Here is a 26,402-nt window from a genome sequence, read left to right as displayed (position 1 = left end):
CTTACTTGTGAACGTAGTCGGATTCAGAGCCGGGCTCAGAGTTCTGGTCTGGGAGGTGCTCAGCAGCTTGCCGGGGGTTTTCTCGGAGCACGGTGGAGGTGAGCTGGGGCGTCTGCAGGCCTCCGGGAGTCTGCAGGGCGTCATTCCTCATCATCCACGAGCTCTCCACGCTCTCCTCTGCAGAACCACGACACCACACACAAAACAGCCCATGACTGCTTACGTTTAGGCATCTCGGTCAACTGAAGCAACCCACAGGCCTCCCGTCTCATATCTGTATGATTACATCTACTGGCATCCTCACCCTCGATGCGTTTCTTGTGCATGGGTGGACGGCCCTTCTTGCTCCGTATAGATCCAGCTTTGCTGCTGCTGCTGCCGCTGGTGATGGACATGCGGTCTTCATCTCCACCCGTCAGCAGAGAGTTCCTGTAAGAGATGAGAGGCAGCCAGATGTCTTCCCGCCTCTCCATCATCTGCTCTGTCATGAACTTTTCCAGATAGGTGTGCCTGAGAGAGCCAAAGGGAAAACACCAAGATACAGACATTATTTTTATTTAACAATAGAATTTTATTAATACAATTCTTAAAAAAATTCAAACACTGCTGTGCAAATTTAACTTATATAGTAGACTTATCTACTTGATAAAAAATACCCCAAAAAAACTAATTTTGTGAAATATTATTGCTATTTAAAAAAACAGTTTTCTATTTTTTTATTATTCTTTAAAATATAATTTATTCCTGTAAAGCAAAGCTGAATTTTCAGAAAAAGACTGAATCTTGGAAAATTAAGTGCTGCGTCAGAGAAATAAATAATATTTTAAAGTATATTAAAATAGGAAAACCAATATTAGAGTTAATAATACATCACAATATTACAGTTTTTTTCTGTAAGAAATATAAAGCAAATGAGCACGAAAATGTAAAACATGAAAATTTTAAATTTTAACAGTTCCAAATTTTTAATGGCAGTGTGTGTGTATATATATATATATATATATATATATATATATATATATATATATATATATATATATATATATACTTTGTTATTTATATATACATTAAAACACAATCTTTCCGTTCAGGTTTTTAGGTTCTCCATCCAATGAAAAGGAATTTTGCCCAGTAAAGGATTACATGATGTTTTATTCTACGGTGTTTCTTTTTACTAAATAAAGTCAAAGCTCAAGCCCTTTGCTAAACAAAACAAAGTGCTCCTCAGACTAACTTACACTGTTTTCTTGTCTTGGCGAAGAAGCTTCGAGGAAAATTCACAGAGAACCTCCAGGAAGGCTAGATTCGGAGGGGGATACTCTGGTCCTTTAGGATTCTGATACTTGAAGGCGAACTCGATACCATCTCTGAACACAGCAAAAATATTTGTGAGAGATAGAATTTAATACGATGTCCATTTGGTGCGTAGTAATTAAAATACGTACTTGTGCAGCGTGGCCACAGCCTCTCTGGTCTTGATCTGGTCCAAGCCAAAGGTCAGGGCAAAGCGACGGGCCAATTCCTTAATGCCGCTCACATGAGATGAGGTTCTGTCCAAGTTAGGCCCCTGATCCTGGATCAGCTCATTAAAGAGCTGGAGAACGGAAAAACAAGTGGATTAGTAGAATTATCAAGATCTAAAATGATAATGCAGATGAATCCCATGGTGTCACCTCACCTGCTGTAAACTCAGGATGAGTGTTTTGGCACACAGTATCTTGTCCGTCTGTCTGGTCTTACTTAGAGTCTCCTTGATGATGTCTCCATAATCGTTGTAGTACTACACATAGAAGTTCAACAGTGAGATAAAAATGTTGACAACTAAATTAGACAGCAGTACAGTATACAATATATGGTCACTGGCACTGAGTGATGAGGCATGTTTGGATAAGGGATTATGGGATTGACGTGGAGCAGAACAAGCTGTGGGAGCACTCCCACTCCCACACAAACGTTCAACTTTATGCAAATAACAGAAACTAATCAGTGGCAAATAATCACTTTGGTGTACGGCTAGTGTGACGTTTGCTAGAAGTATTTATAAATGCCAGTTTCTGGTAATGTAAGTGCTTAAACCTCATTGCTTGATTTCAAATGCAGTTTGGACACAGCCAAAAATGAGTTTCTTTCAGAAGAGGTGCTGACTGGTTATTTTACCTTCATGTAGTGTTTGAAAATGTCTGCAGCGGCTGGCATGTCTACTATGTCATAAATGATGAGCTTGCTGAAGGCAGCTAAGAGGTTTCTCCTCTTGTGTAAGGCCTCGATCTTGTTAGCTTCATCCTCCTCATCACCCTCTGGGTAACAAACATGAAACCACTAACTTTAACAAGTCAAACATTCAAAACAGTGATTTAACATTCACTATGTACAGCATATGCACAAATTTGCAATTGTCTTCAAACAGAAATTATTAAAGCATATGCAGAATGTGTATTTTTATTATGTATATATAAATACACACACATTTTGAAACTATTTACATGTGTATATTGATAGAATTTCTATTAGATATACATATATATTTAATACACAAATATGACATTTTTCTTAAACATATGCATGCATGTGTGTATAATTTTTATATACATAATAAAATTACAGTACAGACACATTACGCGAACAAAAATGTTTATTTTAGATGTGATAGCACTAATGTAATTGTCTTTAATATCATCTGTAGGCTCACCTATACTCTGATTCTCATCATCCTGGTCTATAAACACATGGTCTAGGATAAAGTTGAGCAGCTCGTTCTGTAGGCTGCTGTCTGGGTTGAAGACCAGAGGTTGCAGACCCTCCCTGGACCCTGTGGTGAGCTGGTGACTGAAGATCATCAAGAGGTCGCATAGCAGCATGAACGCCTGGAGGAAGAGATGGGAAACAATTGTAGCGGGAATCATCTTTCCTGAATGAGCAAAGTAAAGGACAAATGAAGAAGCTCACCTGCTCTTTAACCGGTGTGTTGACGTTGGATAAACACTGCTGGCACACAGCTAGAAAAGACTTCACAACCCTGCGAAGCGCTAGGAGATCATCCTGAAATTAAAGAAAATATTTACAATAATCAGTACACGAGCACCCATTTTATGCTTGCAGTTTTTTCAAGTTGCACTGCATCAAATCCATCTGGTAAAAACATTAAATAGATGCCTAACATACCTTGGATGGAGCGCCTTCTGTGATCTTCACAAGCTGCCACAGTATGGAGTAATGAGAACACTGAAGAGCCTGTACTGCTATCTGCAAAACACAACCAAACACACATGAAACCAATGCTGAAAACATCTTCAATCACTGGGTCTACATCACGAGTACAAAATTGAAGGGAAAAGGCGTCTGGAATATTTGATTCTGATTGGTCAATAACAACATTTTGCAGCGAAACGTTTTTATAAAATGATACTTAAATACTAGTAAACTGTATAACAATCTTTTTCTCTTCAATAAATCTGTATTTCATTTTCAATTCTCAATACTGTACAAAAGCAATAAAAAGATTACGCACATCCTTCCATGATGTATTAAAATAAATGTTCCTTGAGAACCAAATCAGCATGTCAGATTGAAGTTTGTACTTGGGATATAGACGTTTATTAAAAGATATTCAAATCAGGTCTTGATGTAATTTCTTATTTTGCTCCTTTAAATTTGTGTTGAAATGTGAACGGGGCATGTTCTTGATGGGCGCACCTGCTCTGGCATAGATCCCTGCTCTATTCCAGTCCTTAACAACCTGTAGCAGTTCCCAAACAAATCCCATCTGGTCAAGTCATGAGCACTGATGGAGAGGAGAGACAGAAACATTGCTTGTTCATTAGGGCTCAATGACTCCAAGTGGTCAAAAATAAATTGCATCTGCAGTGATTTAACAAGACGGCAGCGTACTTGTGAAAGGCTGTGAGTCTCTTGAGAGTGGAGAGAACATTGTAGATGTCGTCGTCGTCCGCCTCTTCCCCCTGTTCATGAGGCAGACATTCAGAAATGTTTTATCAGCAACAGCTGCACAGTTCTATGAATCATGCATAACTGTTCATAATCTCTACTTCAGCTAATAACAGACTCAGAGCAGAATAAACAGTAAATACATTTCTGCAATTTCTAAGCACTGAAATGTTTAAGAGATAGTCAAGCTCCTGACCGCAGCTGTTAAGCAACAACAAACAAAGAAGGAGGTCTTTTGTCACAGACCTGCAAATATAATCATCCTTGTATGAAGCACTCCCATTTTGAAATGCAAAAGAAAGCTATATATTTTTATGTTTAAAGACCCAATCTATACTGCAAAAAGTATTATGAATATAGGTAAAATATTAATTGAAAAATATTTAGAATTTGACCTATATGCAATGTATTTATAAACTGACATACAAATCTGTATTATAATAATTTTTTTTAATTGTTATATAACCATTACTATTAATAATTAATAAATAATCATTATTAAATGTAATTAACCATTCACACTATAGATTGGATCAATAAGCTGCTGAAAAGAATCAACAACAAAAAAAACAATTCATTTACTGATCTAGTTGTTAAATTATAGGCTATAAAAAAATAAATATGTATAATAAATATTTACATTGACTATATATATATATATATATATATATATATTTTTTTTTTTTTTTTATATATTTTTTTTAAAGGCTATGAACTCTGAAAAGAGATTTTTAAAAAATAAAAAAATAAAATTAAAAATACTTTTTTCCTCAGAATTGTGAGATACAAACTCACAATAGCGAGTTAAAAAGTCAGAACTGCATGATATAAAATTGCAATTAGGAGAAGTTATAAAGTCTGAATTGAGAAATTTTGAGAACATGGCAGTCCTTATGCCCCTCAAAACTAAACGTTACAACTCGCAACTGCAAGTTTATATCTCAAAATTCTGAGAAAAAAGTCAGAACTGCAAGTCTGTATCATGCAATTCTGAAAAAAAGTCACAATAACCTTTTTGTTTTCTTTTCTATTCAGTGGTGGAAACAGGCTAGCATCCCTTTAAAACTATTTGAAAAGCTGGCTGCTCATTGCTAAACTGCTTTCTGAATCTCTTTAGTAACGAATGTGCTACTGTAACAAACGATCTCTCTAAATCTGTCCGTCACCTCCACAGAGCCCTCACCGCCTGCAGCAGCTCCTCCACCGAGTGGTTGAAGCGGTCGGCTAGTTCATCGATAAGCTGGCTGCGGCCGATGTCCACGCGGTTCATGATGGTGTACTCGTCGCTGCACAGGATGCTGTAGGTCTTACTGCAGGCCTCCAGCACTTCCGTGTCCGTGTGCTTCTCCACCACTAACTTGATCTGCTTTAGCAACGCGTCCAAGTGCTGGAACATTCAAATTCAGTCCGTCAGCTAACGTTCAAGCAGTTACAGAGATCCAGCTGGAGAAACCGCCTACCTTCTCCATCCTCCCAGCACTGTACACATCCAGGTCAAAGTACTGCGGGATCTGTAGGAGGTTGGCTACTTTCTCTGCGTCCGTCTGGTACTGCGGGCGGAAAACGGGTTCATCGGTGCATGACTGACCCGGTTATGATATATGCGAGTTTGAAAGCAGAATGCTTTTCATCTTACTTTCGAGAGTAGCATGGGAAGAGCCATGATGAAGTGCTCTGTTAATTTGTTTTTGTCATCGATCTGCGTCTTCCTTTCCTTCGCAGTCAAGACCTGCACAAGAAAATGAACGTGAACAAAAAATGTTTTATAGTAAAATGACTTTCAGCCATATACCGCAGCTTGTCAAATAAAGGTCGTACCCTTTTCCCAGTCCCTCTGCCCACGGGCGGATGGGCTTCAGCAGCCTGACGAATGGTACAGACGGTCAGCTCAATCAGAGCACTCTCCTGCCTGTCTGATAACACTGAGGACAAACAGAGTCATGCAGAAAGACAGGTGCTTATGTTGCAGATGCATACATGTAGCCATATAGGACATAATAAGGCTAGATGTGTGACCAAAAAATAGCTCACAGATAGAGGAGACAATAGGGGCATGAGTGCATAAGGTTACAATTTATTTTAAGGTGCCTTTTTTACAGTGTAATTATAAATTTATAGTATGTAAGATCTACTGACATAAATGCAATATAATATATGCAACTATGTTTTCAGAGGTGTACAAAAACCTTACACAATGTTCTGATTAACTTAGAATGAGCTATTTATATCTAGGGGTCCTCTTACGTGGAAGTCACCATCATGTTTGTACAGTAACTGTCAAAGGACATGTGAATTACATTCATGTGAATACAACACTGTCATGATGATGAACAAGTAACAATAATATAAGCAATAAGATTTTAAGTAAATATAATTCCTTAATTTACCTTTGTGAAGAAACCTCATTGCTGGCTATGTCCGCTCTCTCAGACTACGGCATTGCAATTCATTTGGTGAATTGTTTGGGATTCAAAATCTCAACCGCTAAAGTTTACACACTGCACCTTTAAGTACTGAAAAATATTATTTAACTACATGCACTTACTATATGGCAAGGGTTAAGATTAGGGTTATATGTAATTATGAAATATTTATTGTTATTATAATAGTAAGTACATGAAACGTGTAACAAGGTCACCTTATAAAGTGTTACCAGTACTACGAGTACCAGTGTCACGGTACTATCAGTGTTGAAAACAGTTGTATTGCTTAATATTTTCAAAAAAAAAAAAAAATATATATATATATATATATATATATATATAGATAGATAGATAGATAGATAGATGACAAAAATGAATCATGGCTGAATAACAGTATAAATGTATTTTTCCTTTAAATTATGGCTTCAAGAAAATTTGCAAACATTTACTTATTGGTTTATAAAACACACTGTGACTTGTTTTCATACTACTTAGGCTTCATCCACTTATAAGCTTTATAGCACTTGGCCTTTAGCATCCAATTTAACCCATCAGTCTATAATTGGCAAGCAATTCGAAACACCTTGATTAGCTTCTTCAAGTGTTTGGTTAGAGTTCACCTCAGCAAGACACTGGACCTCTAGGACTGGAGATCTTAGACAGTTTTGATATAAAGCCCTTTGTAGCCCCAGTCTCCTCTGTGATTTCAATCTATTATGATGTACTACGGTCAGCAGTCAAACCCCCTGGGGGGGTGTCCGTACCCTCCTCGCCCTGCACCGGCTCCTCCAGCAGCAGCTCAGTCATGCACTCCCAGTCTTTCAGCAGCTCCTGAGAGCTCTCCCACAAACTGTCCACTAGATAGGCAGCATGTTCGTGCAGCTGGAAACACAAACACACATACACTGAGCTGGATACCGATGCAGAAGAAAAATATCGTGTTAACTTATCATAATTCTCCATTCTCACTCATAATTCTCTAGTGCCTGATGGTCACTTGAGGCATTACCTCGCTCTCCAAAAAGAAGAGCACCAGCATGCGAATGAGGTTTCCGTTTGGGCTGCTCCTGCCTCTGCGTTTGGCCAGAGCTTCCTCGGCCTGAGGATCATGTCTGCTAAACAGCCTACACATTAAAATGTAATTAATTTCAAATGAAATTGAGTTCAAATAAAATAAAGAAATACATAAATACGTTAAAAAGTAAAATAAAACCACAGAGATAATTATTCAAAAACTATATTTTAGAGAGAAAGGATATTAGCTGGCTCACTTTCGATGTAGAAACTCCCCAGCAGCGACTGCCACAGGCCTGTGAGCGGAGTACACCAGATGATAGACATTCTCACAGTCCTCATTAGATAAAGCGTCCTCACTACCCCTGAAAAAACAAAGACCATTGATGGAGGAAAGCATCCAGACAGTAGTTACAATCTGCATCCGATAGCATCTGAGCTTCACTCACTGGAGGATCAGAGTGACCAGTCTGATGGCCTCCACAGCCACGTCGTACTCTTTATCCAGTGTCATAGACACGATACGATCCTGCAAGGAGATTTTATCATCATCTACATGGAGAACGCATCCAGAGAATTGCGGTACCTCTCCCGAACTGCGCTCTTACCTTGAAACGGTTTGTGAAGAGTTCGAGTTTTGGAAACAGTTCACGGTTCGTGTAGAGGTTTTGCAAGGCTTTCAAACACTTCAAGCGCACTTCGCCTTGCTGGAAATGGAGGACGCCGATGTTAATAAACTGAAAATGAAATATTACAGAGGCGGAGGTGCCGCTCTGGGTTTATTTGGAGAGGGCGTACCCGATCGTGTAAGGTCCAGCCGACGTACTTCAGGTAGCTGTCGTTCAGGAAGGCATCGCTGTACATTTTCATCCACACACCGATCTCTTCTATACAAATTGCTCTGATTTCAGCAATCGCATCCCTGGTAGCAACACAGAAGACGGGATCAGACAGGCACAGCTACTACTGCGCTATCATTGTGAAGGTGTGCAACTCTGCTCACCTATAACGATGAACAAAGATTCCCTTGAAGATCGAGTTCATCATGTTTTCGATTTCATCTTGGTTTTCCTGAAGCTGGTGAAAAAGTTTGATGTGTGTGTAAATGATCAGCAACAGAATGACTATACCGATGAAATCTGTAGATTTAATTCACATTTTCTGCAAATCCACTAAATTCTGTGAAATATGTGTAGGACTTTTTGAAGTTCTGTGCATAGAATTTACTGTAGGCCTCTACAAATGGTTTTTACATTGATACCTCTTTCCTTCTCTGAAGTAGGAGCTCAAGCTTCTCATTGGCTCTCTTGCCCACCATTTTGTTGCGTTCGGCTTCATACTGTCTCTGTGTGTTGTCCTGGTTAATGCTCAAATTCAGAGCTACGTTCACCAGGGCTGTCATAAGCTTCATAGCTGTGGGCAAAGAGAACAAAGCACAGGGATGCAAACTAATAGTTACTTTTTAAAACAGAATCTGAAAATCGATGGGTTTTATTTACATTAATTTATTTAACTGTAAAATTGTATTATTATTAAAATTTAGTAGTCAAATGATTAATCGCATCCAAAATAAACATTTTGTTTATATAATATTTATTATGTATAAAGACCCACACACAGCAATTACGTATTTTCATGAATATATTTCAATTCATCTAAATTATTTCATATATATATATATATATATATATATATATATATATATATATATATATATATATATATATATATATATATATATATAAATATATTTAATATATAAACGACATAATTTTCTTAAATATATACATGCATGCATGTGTTTTTGCATATACACAATAAATATACACATTACACACATATATAATATAAATAAAATATTATTATTGTTTTTTTTAGTAATAATAATTTAAAATACAATTCTATTATTGATGCCAGAACTTCTATCGTGTGAGAAAACCACAGGGAGACTTCTTTGTATAAAACAGGTTTATAAATGTAATTCTGATTACAAATGTAGGTTTACCTGCTAGGGTGCTGGTGTGCCTGAAGGCTCGAACCTGTGAGTCTGACAGACCCGTTAGCAGAGAGATGACCGTGTCCATCATGTACTCGTCGTAGATGATGCTGTACTGGCACTGGCGGATCAGGACGCAGATGAACTCACAGAAGTTGTAGCGAAACTTCTTCCACAACGGGCCAGAAATAGTCAAGGGGTAATCGCCACTGTCCTGCATTAAAACACAAAAGAAATGACCTACTCAGACCAGAGATCGAACGTTTCCTATATGGGATTCAGCAAGATTCATCAGAAAGGATACCTCGTCAAACTCTTCTGTCATTTTGCGGATAATTTCAGCATTCTGCATGTTGCGAAACATTTCGATTCTTACGGTGCCTGAAATGAAGGGCGGTCAGTAATCAGCGTTGTTATGAATAATACACTACTATTGATTAATAATGTTCGTGAGCATGAGGTATTCGTACCTTTACAGCCAGAGCACTGGATGAAGAAGTTAATGAGGTCCAGAAGTGCTAAATCCCTGTCTTGCTTGTATGACTCGATCCAGTCATCAACAACCGACTGAAAGAGTCATGGACAACTGTGTCACTATTTACATAAACACTCTCTCCTTTAGCAGAACAATCTGGCTCGAGTCTGACATGGCGGTTGTAATAACTGCACACCTCCAGCTGTTACATATTAGACATCTGCTCCTGATCTGAAACATTTGGACACCAGATATACATTTCACTCTTCACTTAACACTGAAGAAAATACACACTATTTAACATCTTATGATTAGGGATGATGCAAAATTTGTATGTTAAGGTATGCAGTGAATTACACTACTGTTCAAAAAACTATTTTAGGCTTATCAAAGCAGTGAAATATTATTCACATAATACAATTACAATTTATTCTTGAATTTTCAGCAGCCGTTGATTTTGCCTACCTTTCAGAAACTATTTATTTTTTATCTGATCAACAGCATTTATTTGAAATATATATTTTTTGTAACCTTATAAATGCAATCACTGTCACTTAGATCAATTTAAGGTGGTCTTGCTGGATAAAAGTAGTAATATTATTTTTAATATATATTTTTTTTCACTGACCTTAAATGTGGTATCTCACTGGTAACAATAAAGTTCATTAGTTAACAAGAACTAAGAATGAACAATACTTCTACAGCATTTATTAATCTTAGTTAACGCTTATTGTTAAAAGCTGTGTTTTTTAACATTAGTTAATGCACCAAACATGAGCTAACATAAACTAGCAATGATTGATTGTATTTTATGAACTAGCGTTAAAAAAGATGAATAAAAACTGTAATAAATGTGTTGTTCATTCTTTGTTCATGTTAGTTAATATATTAACTAATGTTAACAAATGGCAGCTCGTTGTAAAATGTTATCTCAAATGTATGAACATTAGTATACAGGTTTAACACTTGCATTTTTTAACACTGTTAGCACATTTATTTAGTTCGACATAACTTTTTATTCTGTGTGATTTCTACAAACCGACTAAAACTGATCAGATTTTCAGTCTGACTAAATCCTGAGTATTTGCATTCTCCATGTGGTTAATACATTTGAATTTCAATTCACTTCTGTTATACCTGCATAGCGCTCTTTCCCTGTTTGACCACTTCAAACAGAGTGACCGGTTCACCCTCTCCGTTCTGCTGGGTCATTCCATTGGCCTTCCTCCCCCGCTGGACTCCCATAGGGCACTTGTCTAAAGGGGACTTCCGAGGTTTCTTGTTAGTTGCCTGTAGTCAGGGGGAACAGAGACGCTAAGTTAAATCATGAATAATCTGTTTTAGTGGTAAGTGAAGGAAATAGCGAGGCATACCGGTGGTCTGCCAGGCCGGCCTCTCTTCTTCTTGCTCTTTCCATCTCCAGGGTCGTCCAGCTCACTCATACTCATACTGAGACTCACTGTGTCCTGACCCGACTAGCCCGAGTCCCTGTGAGGAAAAACACCAGGAGCTATATATATTTTTTTTTTCTTTCTTCCTCTCTAAATATTTATTTACACAATATCATTTATTTCTGTGATGTTTTCGTCGACCATTAATCCGTTGTTCAGTGTCACATGAACCTTTGGAAATTATTCTAATATGTTAATTTACTTATTTATTATCAGCGTGGAAACTGTTGTGCTGCTTGAATTATTTTTTTGGAACTTGTGATATTTTGAGTATTCTTTGGTGCATAAAAATGATAAGGAACAGCATTTATTTAAAATATAAATATTTTCTAGCAATATAGGTCTTTACTGTCAGTTTTTATCTATTTAACACATCCTTGCAAAAAGATAAAAAAGAAAAAAAAACTGTCCCCAAACATTTGAATAGTAGTGTATATTGCAAGATAATTTCTAATTTGAATAAACACTGTTCTTTTTTTAACCTTTCATTTATCAAAGAATCCTGAGAAACGTATCACAGGTCCCAAAAAATATTAAGGCAAAATAATTTCTGAAGGATCATGTGACATTGAAGACTGGAGTAATGACGATGCAAATTCAGCTTTGCCTCATATGAATAAATTGTATTTTAAAGTATATTGAAGTATATAAATAAAATCCTAAATTGCAATAATATTTTTCAAAATAACATTTTCCCCAGCATTTTTGAATAAATAAACAAAGCCTTGTTGACCACGATAAAATCGTACTAATTCCAGACATTGTATTAGTACTTAAACTCATTCCAAGTATTTTAACTGGAATGCTTTAGATCTGTATTTAGGTAACAGTGAGAGTGCGTGTGAGTGGACTCACTGTAGCACCGGCAGCTCTGAGGTGATCATGATGACGGCGGGTTACAGCTCTGCGCGCTTCAAGGGCTGATCACAGTATTAACACCGCAACACTGAGCCTGCAAGAGACAGGGCCAAGAAATACATCAAACATCTGTTTGTGCACACTAGGAAAGCATGCTTTGCACATGCGATATTATTTCGCTGACAAGCTTTATATTCCATAATTAATGACTTTAAACAAAGCAAATATTTCTAATAAAAACACATAAATAGCGATCATTTTAGATGTAGATTTTTTAGAAAATAATGCATTTCTGAAGTCAAAGGCATAAACTCGACGAACTGTCCAGGTTCTCTAACCTCACACACCTTCTCACAACGCCGATGTGGATTAGAAGTGAAGTTTAAAATGCTAAACAGAGACACCAACTGGCCGTTTGATGAAGTGCATCGGTACATCATTAACAGAGATGTCAATCTACATAATCACAGAGAAGTGCTGCAGAAACACACACACAAACATCAGCTATTCTGTTTCATCAAACATTTTAAATAGAATTAAATCCATATCCATATAATTGAGAAAAACATCTAAATGTTTTATTTTTTTTACATTTAGTTAAAAAAAAAAATTATTCTGTTTATGAAATATTGTTTCTTAACATTAGGTGAAATATCAAATGAACTTGTCCCGGACCAGCCAAAATTGAATTAATTTAATTTAGCAATAAGCTTTCATCTCTCAACACAACAGAAGACCAAAAGGGCCCGTTTGATTGTTTGCTACAACAAAGAGGCTCACATATTAAGAATTAAAATTTTAAAACAATCATCAAACATTTATTTTAAAAGACTTTTTGTGTAATTATGTCATTCTGCCTAAAGTTAACTATCACCACTAGGGGCAGTGTGAACCATGAAGTACTTGACCTTTAATGATTCTTTGATAGCATAACAAAATGGGTTTCTGCGTAATTTTCGAACCTATAAAAATCTAAATTAACGTACTTTTGGTTCTAATAGAAAATAAAGATTAGAAACAAGACTTTCTAAATGGGTTTTCTCCCACTAACAGAATCCTGAACTCCAGAGGATGTAAAGCACTTCTTGGGCAACAGTAGGGGGCAGGCTAAGAAAGTTTTCATTAAAATGTTCCCTCTCTACCAACACTTAGATATGGACGTGAATCACACTACGCGCTCTTTCTTTTGCTGAGTTTCCATCTCTCTTCATTTAATGCGGGAGAACCCTAACCGTGATGCAAAACCAGGCCACGTCGAGGATTTCCAGAGAGCCATGGACGCTCAGAATGCTAAAACGTCAAAATGTAAAATGAAAGCGTGCTTGCGTAAATGACAAGCCTTTCGAGACCGCCGCTGTATGATGAGTTAAGTGAAACGAGAACTCGGCCTACAGGAGGAGAACGAGCGTTTGACAGATTTCGGCGGCGTGAAGGTGAGGTGAAGATTATCCTCTTTAGACTGCCGCTAGATGGCTGCACGCCGTAGGTGTCCTGGAGGACGGGATTTCACAGGTGTGAGTCTGCAGTGAAGTTAAACCGAGCCACTGCTGGGACGAGAGGCAAAGACACTTTAACAAGAAGCACGCAGGATGCGCCCAAGTAAGAGAGCGCAGGAAAGCTGCGTAGTTCAGACGTGACCCCCGTAACCTCGTCTCCGGCGGCGTGCTTCACACACGCTCTAAATATGACCTTCCCCTCCCCCACCGCTGCTTAAACGCACGGCCACATTTCACCTCGCCGACACCGCCACTGCGCTGAAGACAAGAACACGAGGGGCTGAAACCAAACAGGGATTGAGGCAGAAACGCCACAGACAGGGACCAAAACAGACCGAATTTACAGAAATGCCTCGGCTACCGATCAAAAGTTTCCGAAGCGTAATAAGTTTTTCTGCTTTGATTCGCAGTACAGCAAAAAGTCACATTTTTCTTACTTTTAAAAATAACTGCTTTCTATTTAAACATATTTAAAAATGTCATTTATTCCTGCGATTTCAAAGCTACATTTTAGCGTCATTACTCCAGTCGCATGCTCCCCTAAAATTCTAATATTCCGATTTGTTACTCAAAAAACATTTATTATTATCACGTTCAAAAGCAGAGTAGATTTTTCAGGCTTTGATGAATAGAAAGTTTAGAAAAAAACGCATTTGTCTGAATGTTTTTTTTTATCATCATCCCTTTTGATTAATTTATAGCATTCTTACTAAATAAAGGTTTAGATTACTTTTTATAATTTCTAAAATTTTCCATAGCTATGAATAGTTATAAATGATAGTTATTTTAAATATTGAAAATATTACTGCTCAGATATTAATACTTTTGCTGTATTTTTTTAAGCAGCACGTAATTCTTTAAAAAAAACTTTAAAAATAATGTTCAAAAACTCAAAAACTGATAGTGTATGTGCTTATTTCCTCCGTTTTGTAACATTTGTTTCAAGATTTCACAAGATTGAATTAACGGGCAGTCTAGTTTTAGTAGAAAAGTTATTCATGCAATCAAAAGGGTCAACAACAACTTATGCAAACACATTAATTGCTTGACATTTTTTCTTAATTTTCACACTCATCAAAATCCAATAACAGCTACGCAAACAAACCAAAAAATTATTTTAATATTTTTTTATTAGTTATGTAATCATTTTCAGCAATAGAACGAGACACACAATAAAGTTTTTCCATTGAAGCGCAACTCCATGCAATAGAGCAGGGGCCTTATTTATAACCTTGTCTGCCACTTCCTGTGCAAAAGATTGGATTTATAACAGCAAAGTAGACGGGAAAATTTGTGAACCTCCACGCGAACTCTGACTCATGCATACAACCTCTTTCTCCTGGAGTGATATGAATGAATAAAGTAAAAACAATGATATTAAGCTCTGTTTTCATGTCGATGCACATTTACTTTAAACATTAAACTCTCATTAACGGACATAAGCACTGAAATTACATAAAGTCATAGTCAAAGTTAAACCAAAACTATCTGAATTAGATATATGTAGTAGATTGGCTTATGAGAAAAAAGCGTGAACAGTGATCAATGAAAGGTCCGGTATCTGGACTGAATTAGTCTAATGATAATAGCTTACTGTACAACTGTAACTGCTTACATGGAGGTGTTGATGTCGTCTGAGGCATCTGTCGTCTCAATTTTTCACTGCGATAAATATCGGCCTACATCAGTTTCGAAAATATGTTCACTTCATCAGCAAAACTGCATAAATGCAGGCTGATTTTATTTTATCTTGATATGTTTATTCTAATACATAAGGAGGATATTGGATTATTTTTGATTAATGTCATTTATAGTCCATATTTCATATTTCCTTAATGTTTTGTAACTTTGACGATGTTAAACGGTGTCACGTGGATGGGAATATGCACTGAAATGATATGAGGTTATGCATAGTAAAGCTAAGCTCCATATATGGGCATTTTGGGATAACATAACTGGGATTAATAAAGGGATTTATGAACAGGTTCTGGCATGCACATGGTTTTATAAATCTGAAAAGTTTCGTGAGTATGGAAAATGTAGCTTTGGGGCGTACGTACACTGTTAGCATGACATCTACTCGGTTTCATAAATGAGGCATGAAGCATTTCATTACTTTTTAAAACACGTATGAAATGCGGAAAAAATGACGGGTGGCTTAATATGTCCATTTTATGCATATGTGGCATAGACCAAAAGCTGCATTTAAAGAAATCACCCAAAAATCTCTAGCTTCTGCTAACTGTCATACTGTATCAAACAAGACAAAGGCGTCCAGCGGATGACATATAGGACGTAGGCGTAGTGTCAATTCTGCTGGGAATATGCTAGTCTTGTGAGAACTACTTTTGTTCACAGCAAAGGAAAACCGGTCCCCTCTTGACTTCTACCGAATTTTTCTTCCTCCATCATTTTTCTCTAAATACAAGTCTTGAACTTCTAATTTGTGCCTACATCCCACGTCATCTGACGGACACCACTCCCTCGTTTACATGCGTTTGACAGTTAGCAGAAGCTAGAGATTATTTATAAAGTTTTTTTTTCCTTATACAGATGCATCGCTTCCCCTAAGGAGGCATTCATTCACCCACAGAGCCGTGTAGAGTGTACTTTTTTATAATGGATGGTTGCAAAATCTGGACCATCTGGACCACCATATTCACCTCCATCATAAAACATAGACCAGCAAGGACATTATTTAATATAACTCTGAATGTATTCGTCTGAAAGAAGAAAGTCACCTAGAATGGCTTGAAGGTGAGTAAATCATTTGAATGTTTATCTGATCTTAAATGTATCTTGAGGTCAAAGCACATTGAGACACACGCAATCAGAATAATGTTTACATCAAAAGAAAAAATGGCCTAATTGGCAAAAATCTACATTGTTATGAACTTTGCCTATCTGATGTTTCAGATATCTAGATGATCACAAGTGGTTGGGTTACTGAATATGATCAATGTGAGATTGAGTTAACCTGAAACTGAAACTTCTGTCATCAACTACTCATGTCCAACCAAACCTTTTATACACCTTTTAGATTTAGTGGAGTGCAAAAAGGGAGGGGTTTCTCCAAATATCTCCTTTTGTGTTCAGAACGAAATCTTGGTTGTTGTTTCACTTAACATTTTTTTTAGCATATTGCAGAGTCCGAAAAGTGAAGCAACCTGCAGACTCTCATTTTTGACTTTTTTTTTAAATCACGTGTCATGTCAAAGTGCCGTTCTTTATATCAACCGTTACAATAATTCTCATTTTGATGCCACTCATCACCTGCTTCTAATGTGAGCAGTGTGTCAGGTGACATGCTAAAACACTAATCGATTTTTCTCAATGAACAAAAAAAAGAGATTCATCAGCCAGACGCCGCGTGGATCCATCAGGTCAAAGCAGATTTTTTTTTTCCAGATCGTGGCTTTGGTTTGAGTCCTCTGTGGGGAGGAATGAGTGATCGGTGTCTAAATAAAGGTGTCGGAGACCTTGTTTATGTTGTTTCTGGAAGTGATTCGGTAAGTCTCTGGCTGTGTTTTATTGATTTGCTGTTTGAATTCACAGTCTGACTCACTCAGAGAAAACATGAGTCAATACGCATCACCCAGTCCTGCAAATACATATTTAATAACGACATCTAAAATGAGAAGCTGCAAGAGGGTTTGCATTAAAATAAAATCTTTACGCCTACACCACGGCCATGTCTTAAAGGAACAAGAAAACACTCGACAAAAAGTTATAGTATGAAAACATTAAGAGTGTGGGTGTAAATAAACGACCTTCATCTGCTCCTCATGTTCAGCAGAATCAATCTGCTAATGCAGTCGAGACGGACCTTCGCTCGCTCTCTCTCTCTCTCTCTCAAGTGCTTTATTGGAATAACGAAATTGTTTCCTATTGCCAAAGCAATAACAGAAAATAGAAAAACAGAACATGAACATGATTACAATAGTAACAGACCAAATTAATGTTTCACAAAAAAATGAATAAACAAAAAAAGCGATTAACAGACGGGGAGCGTCTCCAAAATGAACTGTACATGAACAATGCCTCTATTAAAGGGATGCACGGTTCACTCTTAAATGAATATACAGCGTCCTCACTCACTCACTTTTGAATTATTTGGGAGTGAATGCTGTTTAGGCGTCAACGACCTCGAATCATTCCAGAAAAATGAACGAGGGTTTAGCAGGTAAAAGCAGACTGCCTTTATGTGGTTTCTCTCTCTCTTATTCTCAAGTCATGTGGAGATATGATTAATGAGCACTACTGTGAGGAAAAATAGTGCCTCTTTTTTACGAGAGATTTGTCTTCTCTGATATAATCACCTCTGTTTCACAGCTCTCACGGACCTTCTCTTCCTCCCTGAACCTAATAAACCATAAAGTACATTTTAAAAAATCTTCCACACCGTTAGTTTAGAAGAGTGGTAAACGCAAGCTGCAGCTTTTGATGAAACGCACCCAAGTTTCTTGGCATAGTAAGAAAACATACAAGCAATGTCATAGTCTTGATGAACCCATATTTTCTGTACAATATTTTAATACTATATTTTTAGTACCATTACAAAAAAGTGAATCTGGTTGTTACTACTTCACTAGTTTCTATCAATACGAATAATGTAATGATTGATGAAGGACAAAGCATTTCATTGAATGGCAAAGCATTTACTGATATTCTAAGGAATCGTGTGCTTCTAATTTTATAGCAACCGTCTAGTGTCAATACACTGTAAAAGAAAAATTGTCGTTTCACATTAATTCAAATGTGTTACCCCCGCGAAAATATTTAAGTTGACTCAACAAAAAAAAATTTTTAAGCAGCAAGGTAACAAGTTCCTGTAGATGAGGCACAAAACATGAGTGGCAAAGGGCTGGGATTCTGGACCGGACACTTTTTTATTCTAACGTAATATATATTAAAAAGAAATGACATTTAACCAAAAGCTTATCACCAAACACCAATGGCTTGTACGTATGGGTTCATTTTAGACTCCTCCAAAACTTTTGCAAAAGAGATGAAAATGCAAATTTTGTCAAATCTTTTTTGCCACGGTTTTAAAATGACCTTATTTTGGTCTACCAAAATTTTGTCTATATAGTGCAACCATTATTTAGTGTTTGGTCACGTGTTTTGGCTCAAGGTCATTTAAAGTCATACATGGAAATAAGTAAAGTAGTCAAACCTGTTCATTAGAAAAGGGTGTCCCAATACTTTTGGGAATATAGTTCATGTTCCTAATACTGATGGGAAATTTTAAGGTAAAGTTAAAGTAAAAACATAAAAATCTTGACAAAATATATAACATATCCAAGCAATCTATATACTTCAGAAACATTTTTGTCAAGAGAAAAACATTTTTAATTAAAATTATTTTTTCTTCATTTTTCACATTTACCGTTGCTAAGTTCATTTCTGCAGTTGACTTTAATACAAATCCAAACAATCTAGAGTTTCGTGTGAAAATCTGGAATTTCCCACAGATTTCTCAAAGGGTTCAAGTTCAACAGAAAGCCGCGTGGACCGTTACGCTTGACAACAGACAATGAAACTTGTCAACTAAAATTTCCAAATGGACAGTTTCCACAGGCTATAATGACTTGTCTCCACAATTATAAACATAGCAAATCAAGCTAAGTTATTTCAGATTTGAACAATGTACATTTACACTGTATTATCTTGCCAATAGATAAACTTTTGCACTGTGTTGTTATGCGCTTGCACAGGGGCTAATGAGATAAACCTGTTTGACTCTACTGACCAATGTGTTCAATCTCTGTAGTTTTTTCCCCTTATAGAAATGCTATAATCAAACATAGGGATTTATGCTAAGGGCTTAACAGCTAATGTGAACTTTTTTTTTTTGTTGTAGTTACTGTTCACCCAACTATGATCATTTCTGCTTTTAAGAACCTTTAAATGTGAAAATCCATGGGGAAAGAAAAATATATGCGTGAGTTCAAACGCCAAAGCCACCCTATCATCTAAAACACTTTAAAAGTCTGTTGCGTTAAGAACGGATCTTGTTTGCATTGAAGAGATTTACGCACTCATCTGAGCTATTTTGGACCTGTAAGCAAATGAATTACTAAAGGAAGTCAAGTCAGGGCACATCATAATAGCTTATTACTCACTCGTATTATTATTAAATTACACTGGTGGTTTGAGGGCAGAGCAGGAATTGCGCAACATTCTCAAAGGGATGCAAATAAATTATGTCAGAGTTTTGCAGCTTGTTACTGTTTGCTCTTCAGTCACCGGCTGCCAACCCGGGACGGCTGCCAAGCGGAGCCGAGACAATATTATTGACCATCAGCTGCATTTTAATCCATAATGGCCTGTAACGAATTTACTGTCCCAAAACAAGCCTCCGAAGAGACACTGAGCAATATAAAACACAGCGGGTAACAACCTTTAGCTTTAGGCCGCTCGCTCAGGAACAGGGTCTCAATAAAGCGGGACAACCTGAGAAGGGCTCTAGAGAAACAAGGCTCTAGGAAATGGAGCTGTTGGAAATCTCTGACGAACCTGCAGATGGCAGAAAACAAAGCCGGAACACACGAGGACTAAAATAAATTCCCCTCCCTCCCCTGATAACTTTCTCCTTTGGATAATAATAATAAAATAAATAACACACACGATTAGCTTGAGATTTTGCTTAAAAGGTGAAATATCACGCCCTTTTTTTTTTTTACAAAGTGTAATACAAGTTTCTGGTGTCCCCAGTATGTGTTAATGACATTTTAGCACAAAATATCCTACAGACAATTTATGATGTCATTTTGTAAAGTGCCTAATTTGAGTGGAAACATAAAGAGATTTATGATGATGGGGCGGTAATATTATAATGAGATCCCGCTGCAGCATCACTAGGGGAGCGAGATCAGACGTGCTCGTCTTTTCAGGTGCTTGCAGAAAAAGGATTACTAAAACAAAGTTACTGGGTTACTCTTTTTCCCATTTCCTTGGTAGATAGATGCACTGGGGACCTGATTATAGCACTTAAAAGTCAGATTTTCATGATACGTCACCTTTAAATGAGATGAGCTTTTAAAAGACAAACATGATCAAAAATAAATAAATCAGCAAAAAAAATGTAACCAAAAAGAAAAAAAAAATGTATGCAGTACTAAGATGGGTAATAAACATTATGACGTCATGTATTACCACTAAGACCAATGCATTCCTACCGGTCTTATTTTAGGGGGTGGGAACATGACTGCTGTTCATAGATGCTGAATTTCCACAAGCTATTCCAATATCTGTTCTTTCCAAGCCACACTTGTTTCATTAACAGAAACCTTCCAGCTGCGAAAAGTCAAGCAGCACTTATAATGACATAAATGGGACATTTATCATTGCCAGAGTTCAGCTCAAGCCATTAAAAAGATGTAGAAATTCAGAAAACTCTAAGCTGAAATTTGTCCTCTGAGAGCATCGCTTTTATTCACACTAAGCTAACTCACATTGTTTGATTGAGATTAATTGGAACGCACATAACAAATATAATATTTGAGAACTGTAAAATCTGTTCTGTATATATAAATATACATGTGTATGTGTGTGTGTGTGTGATGAATATATACAATAATAACTTATGTTATTTACATTTACATGCTATCCAACCTTGTAACAACCAAAAATGTGTGTCATTATATAACTACTACAAATAAAGTAAAGCCAGAGTATTCTATTTTAAAGATACACTCCACTTTTTTTGGAAATTCTCCAACTCCCCCAGAGTTAGTAAGGAAATTATTCAGCTGATCTCCGGGGCGGGCGATAGCACTTTTAGCATAGCTTAGCATAGACCTTTGAATCCAATTAGACCAGTAGCGTCGCATTTAAAAATGCCAAAAGGGTTTTGATATTGATTTTTCCTATTTAAAACTTGGCTCTTCTGCAGTTATACAGTGAACTAAGCTTGGTGGAAAATGAAAAAAATTGTGATTTTCTAGGCTGATATGACTAGAAACTATACTCCCATTCCTGCACAATGACTAGTGATATCAAGACCCTCTCGCTTGCCCGGGGAGTGTGTTTTGTAAGCCGGGGACTATTTTCCACAGGTGCTGCGTGATATCGCTGCGCCTGCTGCGCCCATGGTATGGCAGCAAACTTCCTCGATTATTAAATGAAAAAGGCGACTGTAATAATTTAGGGTGAATCACGGGCTGTCCCATTTATCTGCCGAATTACAAAAGACATTTCCATCAAGGAGAGACGTTGTTTTATTTAACTCTAATTTTTCAACAAAATCCTGCATGACATCAATTTTCCATTTTTATACTGCGATATAAAAAACATTAAGTGGGTGGAAATGTGTGCCAAGCAACCGTAGAAATGTGTCAAGTGTTCTACTGTTATGAACAAGGGCTGTCTGTTGTGAAGATGGTAGTGGTTCACAACTTGCTGCATTCGTTGTTCAACTGATTCACCTGATGCAAGGTTTCTTTCCAAATATTCATTTTACAATGCTAACACTTTTATTATCAACTTAGTCATCACACAGCAATTACTGAAAAAATGTATATGCTGCTCAGTCTATATCACTACAGCAAAACAAGTTATATTTAAATCATACTGAAAATAGTGTTTTTTTGGAGCTGCATGCATAAAACAAGTACAGTGATATATCTGTAACATCTGTGAGTCTGTTGGTAATATCTCAAATTTGTGACTTAGAATAATACCATTCAAAGTTTGAGGTCTGTGTATTTTTAAATGTTTTTGAAAAAAATGACGCTAACCAAGGTCATATTTATTTGAACAAATATACAGTGAAAACAGAAATGTCACGCACTCTTATTCAAATTTAAGACATCTGGTTTCTAACTGAATATCTTTTAAAATGTAATTTATTCCAGTGATGGCAAAGCATGAATTTTCATTAGCCATTACTCCGGATGATCCTTCAAAATATTAATTATTCTCCCTGCATGCTGACTTTGTGCACAAAAACATTTCTTCTTATTATCAATGGCTATGCTCACATGACCGCCGGTAATCTGATGTTGCTTTTAGAACATTACTTTCATGTTCCCATTTTACATCTTACAGTACATAAATTGTTTCACGGCACGCCGTGATGCCCCCTCCAGAATTTCACGCAACATATAGTTAGCCTTCGTAACGATGCCGTATGTAATCTTGGGTGTTTCATTTTTTGATTTTTATGAAAGCTTTAAGGTTAGTTAATGATTTGTCATGCTGTGCGTGCAAACGGATCGTGCTCTTTTGTTTGCTGTCAAATGGTCGACCACTGCCACGTGTGCATCCTGTCACAAAAGTCCTACAGAATGATAACAGCGTGATTACATGTCTATACTGCACCTCCATAACGTGACTAAAATTCGGTCTGTGTTTATTTTGAGTATGACATTAGCCGAACTACGGTAATCTGTTTACACGGTAGGTTCTTAAGTATTTTCTTGCGTTAAAATCTGAATATTGCTGTAAACATTACACGTGTTATTAATGCTGAAGCCAAAGTCTTACATAACGTAAAAACGTGTTTACTCTTTTAAACAATTGAATGCATCCTTGCTGAATAAAAAAAAAAAAAATCTTGCTGACTGTAGCATACGTTATTAATAATTAAAACAAAAACAGAAAGTACTCAAAATAAAGTAGCTTAAACTGCATTTAATTAACTGGGTTATCAAAAATGAATAAAAAGCCTAAATAAAATGTTGTGACATTGGTCTATACTGTTACTGTGAAATAAATGACTCGTATAATGATATAACATTTTATTCAGGCCGCCGGTGATGAGGTGAAAAATGAAAGTAACTCACAGACAAATAAAATTTGATATGACTTTATGCAAACACCATCCAGTATCAAAGCTCAGGCACATCAAAGCCCATCACAGTGCTCAAACTGAGTGTGAAACATGGAGCGTGTTTAAATACGGAAAGCCAGAGCAATTCTTAGCGCTTCTAAAGATAAAATAGCTAAAGAGAGAAATCAGATTGGTAGAGCGGATCCAAAAGGACATCCTGTAGATAAACAGTCCTGCACGCTGACTGATCTCTCCCGTGTGCGCTTGCTTCATTCAGCCAATCAAATCAAACCTGCAGCTTATGACCTACAAGGGTTGCCATGGTAACGCCTGCCTTCTGGAATACATGTCATGAATGTTAAGTGCTTTACAGTAAAAGCAACACACGCATGCGTGGAGCACGTTCACATCCCTGGCAACTACTACACGTGCGCGCACACGCGCTCTCACACACGCACACACACACACACACACACACACACACACACAACAGAGCTATTAATCCACCAGCCACAAATGACACACATGCGAGAGACAGTAGGCGTGCTTTCACAAATATTGACCTATACAGGAAGAATTACTTTAAGATTACACAAGGAGACTTTTTAATTAAATAACATCCACTTACAGCCAACTTAAACGTAATTCAATGCACCCAGAGGGAGAAGTTCATTCAGTCAAACCATTCACTCCAACTACAGTCTCTGAGGAGGTGGATCGCTCAAGGATGCCGGCTCCTTTAATGCTTTTCACAGTGAATCCATGAAATTTAAACATTATACAGCTGTACATCAAGGCTGCGCCGCATGAGAAGATAGAGTTAACTGGACTAACATGACCCAGATTCAAAATACCACAACTATAGGCAACATATACTATAAATAATATAAACTGAGCTTCTAAAAGTCTGACGCCACATTGAAAATCTGGGGGTTTAATTCTGGACGTAAAAAGCGTTTTAAAAATGTCAAATTAATAATTAATTAACGCTGATTACTGACGCTACAATTTTAAACTGGACAAAATATTTAAAATAAAGTAAAAATAAATACACAAGATATTGTGTATTTAATAAAAAAAAATTGTGATGTCGGTCTACATCTTTACTGTGAAATAAAGGACACATATCGTGATGTAATATTTTGGTTATGTCACCCACCAACATTATGATTATAACTCACAAACAATCATTTCATCTGGCTTTCTACAAAACACCATCCAGTACTGAAGTACAGACCCATCAAAGCCAATCCCAGTCCTTAAACTAAATATGAATTATAAATATGGGACACAACAGAAAAAAGAATTATATATATATATATATATATATATATATATATATATATATATATATAAGACTTGCATTTTTTATATTATACTGTACTGAAAAAACATAACTAATTTACTGAATCACTTGATTTGTTGAGCAGTTTTATATGAGTATCCATATTTCTATGTATCAGACAGCTAGTAAATTATCAAGGTGGTGTACTTTTCAGAATGCACAGGAATTGAAAGATCAGCTCCTTAAGAAAACAGGATGAAGCCCAACAGCCCATTAGGAAGACTGAAAGGTGGGGTGACTTGCTAGAACATAAAAAAAATATATATTACTTTGTTTTACAAAATGAACAAAATCTTTGTTTTTGAGTAACTACTATATTTCTGCATTAAAAATCAACATATTGTCTCTGTAACCTTAATATAAGAAGAATAAGCAGAAGTTTACAAACATACATTTTTCACCAAAGATCAAAAGCATCAGCGGGCACATTGAAATGATCTAAACACTGCGGCCACATTCAAAATGTGAAGGCATTAGCTGAACGACTCTACCTCTATTCGGTCAAGGGCAGAAACTCTATTAAGAGTAAATCAATGGAGGGTGATGGGAGACTGGTGAACAGGCTAAACTGATCGCCTTTTATCGTGACACAGGGCAGAATAAGAGGCTGAAAAGACATGCTAAGATGCAGAAACAGATGTCTCGGAGGAGAAATGAGGAGTCCTGTGATCACATTAAGGTTTTTCTGTTTTCCTCGACTGTGACATAAACTACAGATCTCTTGCAATTTGTTAGTATGCCACTGCCAGACAAAATAAAGAAATGAAAACAGGGTATTTCAAAAAAACAGATTTGAAATCAGCAAGTGGCACGTAAAGTACACATTTTCTCGACTAATAAAACTGCCATCTGTTCTGCGGAGCGAGGAAAACAAGATAATGGCAGTGTGAGATTCTGAGGTTATACATGTAAAAAGGTGCAGTTGCATAAAGCACTATTTTCATCCAAACTCATGATCCGATTGACTGGATAAGTGGAAACTTTCTGCCGTACAGAGCTGGAGAATTACATTACACGACAAAACACATTACTGAAACCGGATCTGTGTAAGTCAGCGGCTTGCTTTTCTGTTGATTTGTTCACCACAGTCTGTAATTCCATCTGCTCTCCTTGAATCCCACATATTTCAGGACCCTCAGTCTTGTCCATGGGAAAGAGCCCGGAGCGTACAGAACATACGGAACGTGATGAAGTAAAAGCCTCGGTCCGCACATAACCGGCCGAGTACAGTTATAACAAAAGGGCTTTGTTGAGACAAGTCATCGGCATGAGCGTGGCTCTGAGACGTATGCTTCACCTGCGGGAGAGGAGTGTCAGGTGAGGGATGATGGCTGAGCACGGAGGCATTTGAAGAATCCCAATGTGAAGCCCACAGAAAGAAACACCCGACAGGATGAGAGAATAAGCTGAAAATAGGAGCTACCAGGGGTTGAAATGTCACTGGTGGTTGACCCGAGGAGTTTCTTTATGGCCATTACTGCAAAAGCAAAAGATTAAAATAGCCTGCAATTCAGATACTACTGTAATACTTCAAATATATATGTTTTTATGTTTTGTGCTTTTTTACATTTTTAGTCATTTTGTTGTGATTTTTGTCACATTAGAGGTTAATAAATACTTTTGA

At 36.9% G+C, this 26,402-nt stretch overlaps 1 protein-coding gene and 1 long non-coding RNA gene across 2 annotated transcripts in view; one reads left to right on the top strand and one right to left on the bottom strand.

Moving 5' to 3' along the window:
* Positions 1-26,402, bottom strand: part of stag1a (stromal antigen 1a) — a 39,564-nt gene that overhangs the window by 3,106 nt on the left and 10,056 nt on the right. The window contains 30 exon segments of the mRNA XM_043262822.1: positions 6-177; positions 305-510; positions 1,239-1,367; positions 1,446-1,594; positions 1,679-1,780; positions 2,158-2,297; positions 2,690-2,864; positions 2,947-3,039; positions 3,163-3,243; positions 3,694-3,781; positions 3,889-3,959; positions 5,129-5,332; positions 5,406-5,495; positions 5,582-5,674; positions 5,764-5,867; positions 7,133-7,250; positions 7,378-7,492; positions 7,640-7,747; positions 7,832-7,911; positions 7,991-8,089; positions 8,181-8,304; positions 8,386-8,459; positions 8,644-8,795; positions 9,388-9,592; positions 9,683-9,759; positions 9,849-9,945; positions 10,991-11,143; positions 11,227-11,341; positions 12,160-12,256; positions 17,429-17,543. Coding sequence (XP_043118757.1) covers positions 6-177; positions 305-510; positions 1,239-1,367; positions 1,446-1,594; positions 1,679-1,780; positions 2,158-2,297; positions 2,690-2,864; positions 2,947-3,039; positions 3,163-3,243; positions 3,694-3,781; positions 3,889-3,959; positions 5,129-5,332; positions 5,406-5,495; positions 5,582-5,674; positions 5,764-5,867; positions 7,133-7,250; positions 7,378-7,492; positions 7,640-7,747; positions 7,832-7,911; positions 7,991-8,089; positions 8,181-8,304; positions 8,386-8,459; positions 8,644-8,795; positions 9,388-9,592; positions 9,683-9,759; positions 9,849-9,945; positions 10,991-11,143; positions 11,227-11,341; positions 12,160-12,188 — 3,443 coding nt within the window. The 5' untranslated portion in view covers positions 12,189-12,256; positions 17,429-17,543.
* LOC122361822 lies at positions 22,965-26,074 on the top strand. The gene is made up of 3 exons (XR_006253027.1): positions 22,965-23,060; positions 24,933-25,007; positions 25,909-26,074. It is a non-coding gene; the product is annotated as an uncharacterized LOC122361822 (long non-coding RNA).

The sequence above is a fragment of the Puntigrus tetrazona genome, chromosome 2 (genome assembly GCF_018831695.1).
Source record: "Puntigrus tetrazona isolate hp1 chromosome 2, ASM1883169v1, whole genome shotgun sequence".
NCBI lineage: Eukaryota > Metazoa > Chordata > Actinopteri > Cypriniformes > Cyprinidae > Puntigrus > Puntigrus tetrazona.
Note: the sequence above shows the minus strand (reverse complement) of the source record. Positions and strands in the feature narration are given on the sequence as shown.